At 41.9% G+C, this 16,214-nt stretch overlaps 1 protein-coding gene across 1 annotated transcript in view; it reads left to right on the top strand.

Annotated features, from left to right (window-relative positions):
• NPHP4 (nephrocystin 4) overlaps positions 1-16,214 on the top strand; it is a 169,960-nt gene that overhangs the window by 124,805 nt on the left and 28,941 nt on the right. Inside the window, exon 23 of the mRNA XM_069079459.1 lies at positions 7,930-8,058. Within this exon, the coding sequence (XP_068935560.1) occupies positions 7,930-8,058 (129 nt within the window). The remainder of the gene's footprint in view (positions 1-7,929; positions 8,059-16,214) is intronic.

The raw sequence follows: 16,214 nt of genomic DNA on the forward strand, positions 1-16,214 counted from the left end.
AATCACGGCCCAGCATCCTGGCGTGTCCCTTTATTTTATCCTTGTTTGAAAGCCCTGCTTGGGGGCAGAGGTTACTCACAGAGCCTGACTTTGGGAACAATTGCGTCTAGGTCATTCGGAGAGATACAGTTCATTTTTATTTAAGACTTCCTTTTTTTTTGGACATGCCCTGTAGGGCTGCACCTGATATAACAAGGCATTGTGGGCTGGCCTAGGTTACAGAGTTTGGAAGTGGTGATAGGCAGGGCACAGAATTGTTCTTCCTGCCTTTGCTGACCAGGTAGCTTTGCAGGGCTTTAGGGCTGAACTCCAGTGTGCTTTTACTGCATTCAGTTAATGAAAAATTAAAAAAAGGAAAAAAGACTGTCATCCTTTATTATTTTCCGGGGGTGGGGTGGGAGGGAAAGGAAATTTGAGATTGGGAGTTTTTTTCTTTTCAAAATGGAAAAAATACTGGAGGCTTTTGACCTTAGAAAGGTCAGGACACACACAGTCACATCTCTGGAGTTTCATGAGGAATTTTCCATTTCTTAAAAATCACCTGAATTTAAGCCCACAAGCCATACAAGAGAGCAACACGTTCTTTCTCTGCACATCAGCAGCCGGCCCTGTCCCTGGCAGCAGGAAGACGAGTTAATGCACAGTTCATTAAGTCTAGTTTGAGTTTTCTGCCTGCTTGTTTACAAATGTAAAATCGGAGGCAGCTTTGAAAACAGACAATATGGAAACCGCAGAACTCAATTAGGTTCTAGAGAAATAACGGAACGACATGCAAGGAACAAGCATTATTCCAAAGCTCCCAGCAGCCCCAGCTCCGGAATGGCGTGGAGCATTCTTGCTTCCTAGAATGTATTGGTTATTTTTATATTTAATTCACAAGCCCACAAATGTGCAGTGACTCCAGGTTTTAAAATCTTATCTTCAGAAGAAAGATTAGCTCTATTATACGTTATCTTAAATTGTCATTTTCATACTTTGCCTGCAAGAGAATGATAAGCTCTTGGGAAAGAGAGTCTGAGATCCACAGCCCCGAGAGGACCTAAATGCACACTTAGGAAAGGGAACAACTGAACAAAGGCCAAATGCTGAACACAACACACTTTGTGTCATTGCAGCAGCTCTTTGATTTCTCCATAAATTCGGCTTTATTATTTTTTTAAACTTTGTGGCTTTTATTTCTTTATAAAATTGGTCATTATGCACTGAGCAGCAGGGCCACTCCTGAAAATTGGATGATGACTGTGTAATTATTTAGGACTACAGAAATGGAATAAAAGCCAAATGGCAGCATTCCTAGGGGGAGATGACATTGGGGCTGGTCTGTGGCTGTCTTGCATTCACACTCCATGTGTCCAACTTGGATGCCAAGAACTGAATCTCTAACGAGAGAACTTTCTACTTTTCAGACTTTGTTAATTGTTTTCCTCTTAAGACAATCTATATTCCACCCCAATTGGCTTACTTGCTCTTTTTCGAATCAATCAAGAAGCATTTATTAAGGGCTCCTTGAGTATCGTGCACTGTGCTAGGCGAGGAGCATGCAAGGATAAAGAAGAAAACAACCCCCTATCGTAAGGAATGTAATTCTAGTGGGAGGACATAGAAAAATAGGCAGCATAAATATAAATAATTAAATGCAAATATATACAAAGTATTTAAATACAAGATAGGGAAGGAGGGTCCCAGGAGTTCGACTGAGAAAAGGAGGAGAGTTACAGAATGAAAGTCCGAGGGGATGAACTGGGCCTTCATTTGCCACTTCCTGAGGGCTCTTTTTTTTTTTTTTAAAGCAATTGGGGTTAAGTAACTTGCTCAAGGTTACACGGCCAGGTGTTTCTGGGTGGGTGCTAAGTATCTGAGCCCGGATTCGATTCCCCAGGTCATCCCGACACTGGGGCCGGTGCTCTTACTCGCTGTGCTACCTGGCCGCCCCTCTAAGGGGTCTTTGACCAGGCTTTTTCATCCACCTCCAATGTGGTCCTTCTTTCTCTTTGCTTCTTGGAATCCTTAGCTTCCTTCAAGGCACAGTCTCCCATGGGAAACCTTGCCTGGTTCTAGTAGTTATTGCTGCTCTCTCCTTCATCTCAAATGATCTTGTATTTACTTATCAGAGTCACTGTCTAGTTGGTTCCACTCTCTCACTTTTATATTTGTCTCCTCGATATACCTAGTATGGTTCCTGGCACACAGGCACTTTCAATGCTGGTTGGCTGGTTGATTGATTGAATATTAAATATCTTCCCAGGAGAATGTAAGCTGCTTGAGGACAGGGGCTGTTTTCCATTTTGTCTTTGAAGCTCTTGTGCCCAATACGAACAGGTTGTGTTTTGGTTTGTCCTTCATTCTCAAAGAAGACCATGACATCATGAAGATGTTGCCATGATTTGCAAGTGAATTGGATTGAAGTGAGGGAGGGCTGTGCAAAGTCATTAGTCTCCCATCTCCTCTAGAGCCATCTGGGTGCAGTGGCCAGGCGTAGAATAGGACGACTGGAGATGGTCCAGGATGCAGTGGGAGAACATGGCCTTTTTAAGCTAAGGTCTTTCCAATGTCTCACTTTGAGTGAGGCAACTGCCAGTTCAGTGATTAGGGCAGTTTAAGAAGTGAGTCAAGGGATGGCCCCTTTAATCCAAAATGAAAGAAAAACAATCAGAGTGGGAGAAGAAAACCCTCAGGTTTTCTGGCCAAAAGAGAAAAAGTTACTAGTGCATAACACAATGCCAGGCACAGAATTAGTCACTTAACAGCTCATTGGATGAATGGACTGAAGGAGAACAGTGGATAAGCCTCATCTATCCTTCCCTCGGGAGCTTTAAATTCATAGTAATGGTAACCTCATAACTGATGAGATAATGACAATATTATTAGCAGCTGATGAGCTCAACAGGAGACAGCAGTCTATTTGTTTAACTTTGTGTACATTTGTGTACATGTTATACTTCCCCAGTAGAACCAGTCAGTTGATAAACATTTATTAAGTGCCAGTTACTGTTGGGAATATTTTAAAAGGGGCGGGGGGCAAAAGAAAGTCCCCGCCCTCGAGGAGCTTACAGTCTAATGGGGGGAGAGAAGGGGGAAACAAATGTACAAAGCAAACTGCATAAAGGACAAATAGGAAGGAATTAAGAGGGAAGGCACTGGAATTGAGGTCAATCACTAAACATTTATTAAGTACTTCCTATTTGCCAGGCATTGGGTTAAGTGCTAAGGATACAAAAAGGGACAAAAGACAGTACCTGTCCTCAAGGAGCTTACAATCTAAGGGGCGGAGACAACATGTAAACATATATACAAAGCAAACTATATACAGAATAAATAGGAAATGATGAACAGAGGGAAGGCACTGGAATTAAGAGGGGGGTTGGGGAAGGCTTCCAGAAAAAGAAGGGATTTTAGTTGGAACTTAACAGAAGCCAGGGAGGTTCCTTAGAAGCTTTCAGTGGCTGCATATCCAATCAGTCATATTCAGGAATCTTGTGTGGAGGTAGACTTTCGAGAAAATGCTGTGCTTTTGGGGTCAGATACTTACAGTTTGAAGCCCGTTTTAGTTTCTTTTTAAAATATATTAATGGGGAAACAGCACAGACACTAGAGTAGTGCCATAGATGATAGTCTTTCTTGATGCTATGAAATGCAGTGCTGGAATCATAGATTGTAAACATTGGGGCCCTAGATCATCATCCTCATGTTACTGTCATCCCTATTTAAGTCGGATTCTGCACAGACTCAGTGAGGACCAGGTTAGTTAACATATAACCAAACCACATAGAGAATCATCAGAAAGTTGCTTATGAGGGATGAATTTTTTGGACATACCCCATAAAACAGATAAAAATACAAACTGGCCCTTGGTCCTGTGCACTTTGCAGGGTTATATTTGTGGATTGGTTGGAAAAGGGTTCTCACCATTCTTAGATTATCTACGGAACATCAGGATGACTGTTAACCCTCCATCTCTTGTGAAATGTGATTTTTCTCTAATGACCAAGAGTTGCCATATTTCTGTAGGAGCTGGAACTGCCATTTCTACTTCTGTAGGAAGTGCCTTTATATTGATACTCTCCCCATAAATGAAACCTGAAGTCAAAGAGAAGCAGCAATTAAATGGAAGGATAAATTGTAGGGTTTTCTCAGAGAACTAAAATTAAGGCATCACCAGTGGGGCAGCCAGGTGGCACAGTGGATAGAGCACCAGCCTTGGAGTCAGGAGGACCTAAGTTCAAATTTAGGCTCAAACACTCACCAACTATGTGACCCTAAACAAGTCACTTAACCCCAATTGCCTCCAAAAATAAGAAGAAAAGAAAAGAAGGGGGTGGCTAGGTGATGCAGTGAATAGAGCACCAGCCCTGGAGTCAGGAGGACCTGAGTTCAAATCTGGTCTCAGACACTTAACACACACACACACACACACACACTAGCCATGTGACCTTGGGCAAGTCGCTTAACCCCAATTGCCCCTCCAAAAAGCAAAAAACAACAACAGAAAAAAGAAAAGAAGGCATCACCAGACATCTTGTACTCCAAAGCACCAAAAACTTCATTTTGTGGGTCATTTGGTCTTCTTCACTACCAGAGTTCATGAAAATAATATGCCATCTGACCACATGAAGTTAATTGCTATTCATGGTCCAACATATCTTGTAGAGTATGAAGAAATAGTGATTAGCATCTCCATCTGCCCTGGAAAAATAAAGTGGATGAAAAACTACATTTTGCACAGTTTTTGACAGGTAGTAGAAAAGGCAGGTAGTCCTTTGGTCTGTTTGTCATATGCTGGCAAGCCCCCTTGTGGACTTGGGTTCATAGTGTGAGGAGCATTCACTAGTAATTGAACCTCACTCATCTCAAGGGCCCATCTCTAAAGTCAAACTCTACATTTCTGTTTTGTTACCATGCTAACAGAAACCTAGGAAACAGTAGCCCAGAATCAGTGAGAGCATTTAATTGGAACAGAATTGGAAGCAGGATAGAATGGAAACATTCTCAGCACCCAACTCTCAAACCAATACCCTCCCCCTCCCCTCTTTAAGGTTCTTTCTGCCTACACATTGGGGAAAACAGCAGAGTTTCTCTCATCAGTCTTATTCACTCATAGCTCTTCTTGTAGCTCTTTCCTCATACTTCACCTCTGGTTGTGGCATTACTAGCCTCCATGGGGAGCTGTGGTCCCAGTCCCTTTCCATGACTCTGTGAACTCATCTCCTCCCAACTTCAACTGGCAGCCCACTGGCCTAGCCTTTTGGACGTTCTAGCTCACTGGCCTAGCCTTTTGGACTGGTCTAGCTCACCAGTGTAGCCTCTTGGATGGTCTAATTCATCAGTCTGGCGTCTTGGATGGTCTAACTCATTGGTCTAGCCTCTTGGACAGTCTAGCCTCTTGGATGGTTTAGCTCACCGGTCTAGCCTCTTGGACAGTCTAGCTCACCGATCTAGCCTCTTGGAAAGTCTAGCCTCTTGGATGGTCTAGCTCACCAGTCTAGCCTCTTGAATGGTCTAACACTCCGGTCTAGCCTCTTGGACAGTCTAGCTCACCGGTCTAGCCTCTTGTTTATTCTGCCTATGCCTTCACTTCTAATTCCTTCTTCTACCCCCTTTCCATGCCCATCTCACCTGTATCCATGGTATATCATCTTGCTGGAATTTGAAGTCCTAGCCCACCCCATGGAGAAGTAGCTAGTGCTTGCTACCTTATACTCTGAGCAACACAGGCTTGTCCTCATCCAGGTCAACTTCTATTAAAGCAGCTCTAATTGGTGCTGCAGATGGACAGGGTTGGGCAAAAAAAGGGAAAAACAGAAAGAGAATGGGCCAGATTTCATTTGGGGAATTGTATGATCCCAAGTGTGTCACTGCCATGAAAAGCCTAGTGTCACGGGGGAATCCACACAATAGTGAGTGAACCAAAGGCTGTCTTCCAGGGCAATGGGAGGATTCTCTTTAGAGGATTTATGGGAAGATGTGGATGCAAATCAGAGAGGAGGAGGCTGGGCTGTGGGGCAGCTTACATCAAGAGATGCCATGTGCCCACTCTGAGAATGCCACGGATCTATCAGACAGGGGTCATCTGGGAGCTGGAGAAACAGTTGAGGTAATTTCTCCATCCCCTGACCTTGGTCTTACAAGATACTATGCTGTGGTATTAGAGAAAGCCAGTGAATGGGGACTAACTGCAGGGAGAGCCCAGGGGAAGAAAGCCAAGACACATCTTGTCAGTAACTAGTCACCTTTACCATTTTGTGAAATTACTCTACTAGGGTAAAAGATATCTGCCTGTCTGGTTTTTGCTTTTACATTTTGTCAGACTGCAGATTTACTGGCTGTGCTCTTAGTTCATTTTAATTCCTATAATCCAGGTCTTAATATAACATAGAGGCTCAGTGACTCAGTGGATAGAGCACTGGGCCTGAATTCAGATCCATCTTTAGGCTCTTCCTAGCTAGGTGACCCTGGGCAAGTCACTTAACCTCTGTTTGCCTCAGTTGACTCATCTCTAAAATGAACTGAAGAAGGAAATGGCAAACTGCTCCAGTATCTTTGCCAAGAAAACCCCAAATGGGGCCAGGAAGAGTCAGACAGGACTGAAATGACTGAACAGCAACAACAACAAAATCAGTGCATCTGGTTGCTGTGCCTGTGATGTTCTTGGATCCCAGAGCCTTCTCTCTATGCCAGGAAGAGTGACATGGGCTGCACTAACCTGATCTCCATTTGGTTCTTTTCTCTCCCTCTCCCTCTCCCTCTCTCTCTCTCTCTCTCTCTCTCCCTCCCTCCCTCTCCTGTTCTCTTCTCTTCCTCTCTCTTTTCTCTTTCACTTCCTTCCTTCCTTTCCTCCTCCTCCTCATTCTTCTTCTCTTTCCTTTCCTTTCTTCTCCTCCTCCTCCCACTTCTTCTTCTTCTTCTTCTTCCTCTCTCTCTTTCTCTCTCTCTTTCACGACTTGTATATGTTGCCACTTTCTCACCCCTGTTGCCATTTGTACAAGTCATCCCAAGTTTCTCTGTCTTCATCCTATTTGCCATTTCTTATAGGACAATTATGTTTATTCTATTACATTTTATACCATCCTTTATTCAGCCATTCCCAAGTCAATAAGCATTCACTTTGTTTCCAGGTCTTTACTACCACAAAAAACCAGAGAAGTATAATATTTAACAGAAGGTCAGAATTATTTGAAGAAGCTTGCTTGTATTAGGAGACCCTTGAAATCATTTTATCAAGTTCTTAGGAAGCTCTTAGCAATTTGTGAGAATTTAGTAGAGTGCTGTGGCAAACCTTGCAAAATTAGCAGTTCCTCTCTGGATTTTCATGGAAGCTTATTCATCCTTCCTAAAGAGTAGACTTGTTCTTTCAAACCCATTGTATAATGGAGGAATGCAAGCAATTCCAACATCCACTGAATACAAGGTTTCTTCCCTTAAAATGTGCTTGTGGTTAAAGATATTTATATGTAAAAGCCTTTGAAGGCTCATATTTTAATGTGGCCCACAGCAAAGTTACAAAATTTAAAAGGATAATTTTGTGACAGTTTTATTATAATTTTAAAGAGACTGTGAAATTCCAACCAGGTCAAGACCACTTGGAGATTTGTCTAGAGATCAGAGAGTACCTGTGTCCACCAATTTGGTGTCAGGTTGTTTGTCTCATCAACGCAAAAAGTCCACCACATGCCTCTCAGAAGTCAAGGACGTAGAAAACAAAAGATGAATGAGTCAAAAGCTAATGGAGTTCTTTTTACATGTCAGTGTTTCTGTATAATAGAACAAATTGAAACCACAGTTTGGGAGTAAGGGCTTTAATATGGTGTATAATTTAGAAGTTAGAATTCTACTATGTGTTTGCCTCTCATTAAACTTTCATTAAAATTTAAAAAAAACCTTCTTTGCTATTAATATATTCCTGTGACCCTTTTGGGGGTGATTTCAATTTAGGTCATGTGTCTGAAAAGAAATCAAATGATTCTGACTCATTGCCCCCTTCACGATCGAGGATCATTTCTTCTAATGATGGGACCAGTCGCTTCCATGGAGGCAGTCTTCTTAGCCATGGAGGCCATAGAGGTAAGTAGAAGGGGGCATCTTGCTCCATACCTAGATGCTGCCTACCTACTGTGGGGTGGTAAGCAGGGGAATTGAGGGGAAAGGAACTAGAACTGTCCTTCCTCGGAAAACAATGCTAACAGAATGTCATCCAGGCTTAGCCCTGTAGCATGTGCCCTAAGTAATCTTATTGATTTTTCCAGTCACGTTTGTTCTCCTCATTAATCAAATGCCATGGTCTGTGTACTTGGTTCTACGGAAATCAAGCTCTATTCTTTTGACAGAGTAATTGGAATCCTGTGAGTGGTGTTTGTTGTAGGTTAGCTAGCTGCTCACCTGCAGTGGAGCAGGGGAGAAGATAAAAGAAACAGGGAGGGCATTGGATTATTTTTAATAGGTTTGAATAGTCAGTGATAGTCAATAAACATTTATTAATCACCCCTATGTACCAGACACTCTATTAAGCACAAGGGATACTAATGTAAAAAAAGAAAGACAATCCATGCCCTCAAGGAGCTTATAATCTAATGTGGAAGATACTACACAAAGCTGAAAGCTGAAAGGGGGTCTGGGGAGGTACATGAAGCAAGGGCCTGGTGGGGAAATCAAAAAAGTCTAGATAAGTGCTTCCATAGAAGTCCCAGGCGTCCACAGGGAGGTGAGCCGGGGGTGGGGAATGAGGAAATGCCATATTTTAAACACATGTGGGCATTCCACCCTTATGTTTGAGAACTGAAAACCTTGGGGAAGTCATCTCATTCCTGAACCATCTGTAAGATGAAAGAGCTGTCTGAACTCATCTCTAAGGTTCCTGCCAGCTCTGCATCCTAAGAACTTAGCTTGGAAAATATCTTCCTTTTAGTGAAGGAGAAAAAAAAAACCCAAAACAACCTTTTTGGAGATCCTTTTTCTCTCTGTAAGTAACTCTAATAAATTATAAATTTGATACAACATGAAATAGCTGCCATGTGTATTAAGTACAGAAAAGACCTTGTAAGTTAATTTCTTAGTAGCTTTGCAGATTATAGCTCTGGAACTGGAAGATACTTCAGAGACATCCTCGTTTTACAGATGAGGAAACTGAGGCCCAGAGATGAAGTATGTGACAGAGGTGGGTTTTGAACCTACTCTGATCCCAAATCCATTGCCCTTTCCATTGTAACACATTGCCTCCAATGAGGAAGCTGAGGCCCTGAGAGGGTCATGCAAAATGTAGGTTACCAGAGCTGGGATTAGAATTCATGTCTCCTGATTCACAAGTCCAGACTCTTTCCACTCTCCTTCTTCTTTGCTTGAAAATAATGGCTAGAATGATGTGGTCCTTGTTTGAGAAGCCCTTCCGTGACACAAGGGCCGTGGTCACACTTTGAGGAAATGCCTCCCTTCTCTGTTTTCATTGCCCCCACAGAGTTAACAGCATCCGAGAACCTCCTCCCATGATACAGCCAGCAAGTCCCCTTATAAACAGGCACATTTATAAGAGCCAAAGCCATGAACAGGTTTGCTTACAGACAAAAGGAAACAGACACGACTCCTGGCAGGGTGGCATTTTGGGTTAGAGGGCTGGCCTTCAAACCAGTGCTCCTGTGTTCCAGGCCTACCTCTGACCCAAGCTGGCTCTGTGATCCTTGGTGCCCAGGCAACCCTCTGAGATTATAAGGTACCAAGAGTGCACTGAACTCCATTAGTGCGGGGGGGGGGGGAGGTTTCAGCTGAGAGTACCCTACACTCATGAAATCACAGATCTGCTCCCTATTCACATCCTCCGAATGTGCCAAAATAATGTCCGTGGCGCAGAGTAGGGCCTGGACTCAGGAAGACCCGAGCTCAAGCCTAGCCTTAGACACTTACTTAGCTTTGTCATCCTCAGCAAGTCACTGAACTTTTGTCTACCTCAATTTTTTTTCATCTGTAAAATGGGAATAATAATAGCGCCTATCTTGCAGGGTTGTTGTGAAGATCAAATGAGATAGCGTTTGTAAAGAACTTAGCACATTGACTGGCACATAGTAGGTGCTTAATAAATCCTTTTTCCTTCTTTCCCTCTCTCCCTCTCTCTCTCTCCCTCTCTCTCTGTCTCCCCCTCTCCCTCTCTCTCTCCTCTTTCTCTCTCTCTCTTTCTGTCTGTCTGTCTGTCTGTCTGTCTCTCTCTTCCTCTCTTGACTTTCCATCATTGGATGGGTCTTTCCCTGTCCCTGAAGAGTATGTATCGTACACAGTCAACTTCTGCCTTGCTCAGGCAGACCCATCTATTAAGCCAAAATTTCCCCTTCCCTCCCTGCTGTCTCAAATCCTTTCCAGTATAATATTGCCTCTGCATCTAATATAAAGCAGTAAATGACGTGATCATGTTAATGGATGGTCTGTAATGTTAATTTGTTGGCCTTTTATTGGCATCGTGTAGTGGGTAGAGTGGTCACCCGGAAAGCGAGAGCATCTGGGCTCAAATGCTGCCACCAGCACTCACTGTGTGACCTTGGGCATGTCTCTAATGCTCCGACCCTCAGTTTGCTCATCTGCTAAATGGGGATTATAATGCCCGTAGTACCTTTCTCGTGGAGTCAATAACAAGCTCAAATGAGGCAGTTTGTATAAAGTGCTTTGCTAACCCTTCAGCATCATATGGTGAGTTATTAATATTATTGTCAAACTTGTCAAATACATTAATTACAGTTTAATTCACCAACTACTTATTAAGCATCTACCATATAGAAGTAATGGGATTTTTGAGCTGGAAAGTACTCTCTAAAGTCCAATATTTTCACTTTAATGTTGAGGAAACTGATTTCTAGACCTGGCAACTGACCTGTTCCAGGTCACCCAGTGGCAGACTTGCGACTAGAATCCTGATCTCCTCATTTCCAGTCCAGGGCTCTTTCTATACTCATAATAATTAAGAAACGTTCCCTGAGTTTATTTTTCATGCTTTGGTCTTCAATCATCTGTTTCTTTTCTTCTCTCAGCATGGGTCCTTGCTCCCCTGTGACTTAGGAAAAGAGCTTTCAAAGTTGCCTTGGCTGAGTTCATCACTTTCTGACCTACCTGGGGAAATCTTGGATAATGGCTAGAAAAATGTGAACCTTGTTTGAGAAGCCCTTCCTTGATACAAGGGGCCTGGTCACACTTTGAGGGAACACTCCCCTTCCTGTTTTCATTGTCCTCTCAGAGTTAACAGCATCTGATGGCCTCTTTCCATCTGATAGCTATCAACTCCCCTTATAAACAGGACTTAAATAAGTTGACCCTCACATGAAAGAAATAAATGATGTGTCACCAGACATGTCTTCAAACTGGCTTTAGACAGTGTAATAGAATTCTCCTACCTGTGTTCCAGACAGAAAACACCAGTGTTCAGGTTGAGATCATTGCAATGCCTCTGCCAAATCACCCTCAGTGGTCCACAGAGCAGGGGTGTACACATGCCTCATATCTGGTGGTATCCTCCATTTGGTGATGGACAGCTGCAATGATGAAGTGATGTGAGCCTATTCCTAGAAGATGAATGAAGATAGACATGCCGTCTCTGAACAGGAACACAGTTCCTGTGCTTGTTCAGAACTAGAAAAGGAAGCCTGTGATATGTGGAAATCCTGGCATTCCTTCTCTTCTCCAGATTTTAAAGTTGGTCAGTCTGTTCTGAGAAGAATTCTGATGCTTCCTATCTTAGAGAAATCCCAGCAAATCTGTACCTCATAGCCGTTCTAGAAGTTTCCTTCGTGTCTTAATGGAAACCAGAAGAGGCACAGACAGAGCATTTTCAGAATGAAAACTTATACATGTGAAAGTCCTGATCTTTTTGGGTGTCTCAGGGACAAGCTAGGTGAGAGGAGACACCACACTCCCTGCCTTTGTTGATTTCATACAAGAACATGTTTTGGAAAAATCCGTTCCGTAGAATGACCTTCCTTCCTCTAGAGTCCCCTTTCTCAATAACTTTTATCCCACTTGTCTATTCAGACCCCATCAAGACTTAAAATTATCATTTTTAGCAGTAGTTTAAGACATCTGAGCCAATTTTCTGCATCTGGAAAGCAATTAAATAGCTTTAAAATAGAGTGGTGGGTCGCCTGAAAATAGCACTTGTTTACTTGTTCCAGAGGAAGGGGTGGGTGGGAGTGGGGAGAAGAAGCTTAGTTCTGCTTCCTAGTGAGAAGAAGCCACACGTTTGGGTGAGAGAAAGTGGGAAACAGGCTGATGGCAAATGAGAGGCTGGCATGCCATGGTGAGGCTCTGCTGAGTCATAGGGTAGAGCATTCAGTGTGTGCCCTGCGGGGTAATTTGGGGGTAGGCCACAGACGATTTATTTTATTCTGCATTTAAACTATTTTCTAGAAATACACTGTTTGTGTAAGATGGTAGATTTCATGTACTAACCTTATTAGCCACCAGTTTCCCTGATCCCTCAAACCTCCAGCACAGTAAAGAGATGAGTAAATGCAGCACACTATTCTCTCTCAATGTGGTTTATAAACCATTGTACCTTCATAAAGCCTTATTTCACTCTTGTGGAGGTGACCCAGAGTTCTTGAAGCTCTGCTATCATAGAGCAGACTCCATCAGGTTCTGCCATTTTGGAAAAGCTCCAAGGTCCATTTTAGAAGTACATGCAATGGCATCTCACTATGGGAACTGTTCATATCAATATTCACATCATTGCTTTAAATAAAATGAGAAGACAAAATGAGGTTGTAACTAAGTGCAAGGAGGATTTTAAGTTTCTCCCTGGAAAGTTACTTTTTATCTTGTGTCAAAAGGCAACAAAGAATTATCATTTCATGAATTTAATGAGATAGTTGATCATCTCTTGTTTTTTTGGGGGGTTTGTTTGGTTTTTTTGCTTTTTTTTTTGGAGGAGGCAGGGCAGTTGGGGTTAAGTGACTTGCCCAAGGTCACATGGCTAGTAAGTGTTAAGTGTCTGAGGCTGGATTTGAACTCAGATCCTCCTGACTCCAGGGCTGGTGCTCTATTCACTGTGCCACCTAGCTGTCCCAGTCATCTCTTATTGTAGCATAGAATATAAGTATTTGAAAAAACCCACCATGAAGATCATTAAAACTTATGAGGTAATATCTGTTACAGAAGAAAAATTCTAAGAACTTGGCAAAACCTTCAAAACTAAGTCAACATATACCTTATTACCAGTGAGTTGAATACAAAGGTGGGTAAGGGGACAGTAAAAAAAATGTTGAAAAACATTATTTAGGTATAAGAAACTAAAGGGGCTTATACACGATACAGATAGCACCTGCCTTTATGTCATGACTATTTGATTTAAAAGACACTCAGGAAATGCCATACCTGGCAAACACTAAATATTGCCATGAAAAATGTTTAGTTACATATATACTATCCGACAGAAAATCATTGGTTACTTGTGTACAACTCATTTCTAGATAAGTTGACTTATCAGAGCAAAGATTAAAATCAATGCCAAATTGGACAGAAAATAAAAGTGAGAAGATATGATGTGTAATTAAGCCAATGCCAGTCTGACCTATTTAAAACAAATCCTTAATGCTAAAAAAAAATGAGCAGATAAAAGAACAGACATCAATACAGTCACTATTTCCCAAGGAAGCTTAACTCATTTATGTTAGTTGCCATGATGAAAAGACCAAACAAATCTAAAAAACCACCCCTGCCAGAAAACACATGATAGTCTTTCTGAACAGAATTACGTGGCAGCCAAGGACGGTGCTGGTTTAGAATATAAAGTCATTTGTAAAATCTTACAGTGGAGGACAGCAGAATGTTACAGGTGGCATTGCCTCTAAAGGGTGAAAAGCAGGGAAGGGTAAACAAATTTATTGAAATCCTCATGAGAGAACTAAAGAAACCACAACTACCTGAAAGCATTTAAGGGTGAAACTGGAAGAAGATCATAGACAGATGAAAAATGTTAAAACTACATTAAGATTTCTATAGCATTCTCTTCTCCATCAGTGATGGAGAAGAGTGCACACTTGGACTCTGACTTCTAGCCCAAGCTGTAGGTTCATGCTGGAGGTGACACAGTCTTGAGGTTGTTGAGGGATGCATTCTTAAGGTGTCTGAGAGAGAAGATTAAAACAAAAATAGACCTTATTTTTATGGAGGAAAAAGGCAAAAAACATCAGTAACTATTGACCAATAAGTATAATAGCCCACCTTTTAAAATCTTGATGAGAATACTTTGCATGCATCATTGAGGGCATCTTTGATAAATATGAGAAGGATACAGGCAGGCTTTCATTAATAGTATTCTTCATCAAGACCAAATCTTAAAAGACTGAAAGGCAGAGGGGATGAGCAGAGGAGAGAGGGAGGGAAGGAGGAAGAGAGATCAAGAAAAGTAAGGAAGAGAGAAAGAAAGCATTTATTAAGGACATATTATGTACCAGATTGCTAATTGCTGTGTATACAAAGACAAGACTGTCATTCACTGAATCAAGGACATTACATGCTAATGGAGGAAGACAACACTTAAAAAGGAGATGAAAGAGGAAGAGGGGAAGTGGGAGGGGAAGTTGGCAAAGTAGTAGAGAGAGTAGTTAGGAGCCGAGCCAGGTTAGGAGTTAGCTTGGCTGGTGTGGGTACTTCTTCAAATGAAAGAATACAAGATCCCATAACACTTCTTGTTTTTGGACAAATAAAGCTTGAGAAGAGCTTAAAACGTCACCTAACACCAAATACTGTTTCATGCATATGAAATCATTAGACTCCTTGAAAGACATAATAAAATGGTTATGAGAACCTGGAAAATAATTAGGTAAGACAGACATAATTATGGGCTGTGATGTAGCATTGGAGATAGTACCCACAATGATGAGATCACATCTCCATTAAAGTAAGTCGAGGTAGGTACTATCTATCTGTATAACTCACCTGTGGCTCCAAGAAGCTGTAACAAGCACAGCCACACCCAGATAAAACCGTCTATGCAGACAGGCTGAACCAGGTTGAGGGGAACCAACAGACCTCACACTCATCAGTTAGGGGGATGTCTACTACGAGCAAGTATAGAATTCTCCCAGCAGTATAGGTGGATGAGAACAGTCTGCTCCAATGGCTGTGAGGGCAGCTGAACCAGATGCTTGGGGAGCCGAGTGCTTGGTCAGACATTGAAGATGCCAAGGTTATCTACTGCATCCTGAACCATCGCCAGTCATATTGAATTTTTGTTTTGCCACTGGACTTTGATGACTGTGGAAGAGAGGGCGAGGTTCACAACTTTGTGCAGTTTTGCCTTACTTAAAAACAATTCACACACAAGTCAGAGCATTACCCATGATGTCACTGATCCTCTTCAAAATCAAAAGATGAACAGTAACAGCAATAATGGGTTTTATTCATTGGCCTTGTTTATATCAATTGGCCCTCCAGTTATTTATGCTATATATTTATGTTTTTCAAAGGCATTAGATGCTGTCATTGAGGATTTCCAACCAAGTTCAAGTAGATAAATCCCTTCTAGATGGTGATATCCTTCAGATGCTTCTCTCTGCAGATGGCCTTGTGCTGACTACATCAGTTTCTAGAACAATTCAGAAATGAGATCTGTAATCATTTCAAAGAGTTTGGCCCAGCAATCCACATAGGAAAAACCTTATGAAGGAGAATGTCTATTGTGTAGATTGTAGAGATGGTTCATCAATGTACACACACACACACATACAGACACACATATATATACACACATGCATATATCAATATATATGTACACAGTGAAAAATATATGCTGAAAAATATTTTTGACAGATGCTGCCATTCAATAATTCACTGAGTCCAATAATCAAATAGGAAGAGAGTAAGTTGGATTTTATTAGGGAAATTGCACAGTGTTTCTTCTTTACAAACACTCAAAAACACCTTTTCTTGTCTATAAAATACGATTTTGTTTTATTTTAACATGCCATTACATATGGAATATTTCATAAGACTCTTTGAAACTGTAGTCAGTGATTCGTGGCATACAACAGTCAATTCAAACTTTCCATGTGACAGTCACTGGTCAAACTGCATACCCCTCCCACACGCACAGATCTGCATTGCAAGGGTCAGACTCAGACTTTGCTATTTTGGTTTCTCTCTGCTCATTTGAGCCTGTGAAGATGTGATGCACCCTTTCTCTTGCTAAAAAGCAGGACTTGTATTCTAGCAGATGAGTGCTGTTTCTTTGTGGTAGGTCAATGAAGACC

Source organism: Petaurus breviceps, unplaced genomic scaffold (assembly GCF_028583685.1).
Source record: "Petaurus breviceps papuanus isolate PSGF00001 unplaced genomic scaffold, PetGlider_PUasm1.0 91041, whole genome shotgun sequence".
Classification (NCBI taxonomy): domain Eukaryota; kingdom Metazoa; phylum Chordata; class Mammalia; order Diprotodontia; family Petauridae; genus Petaurus; species Petaurus breviceps.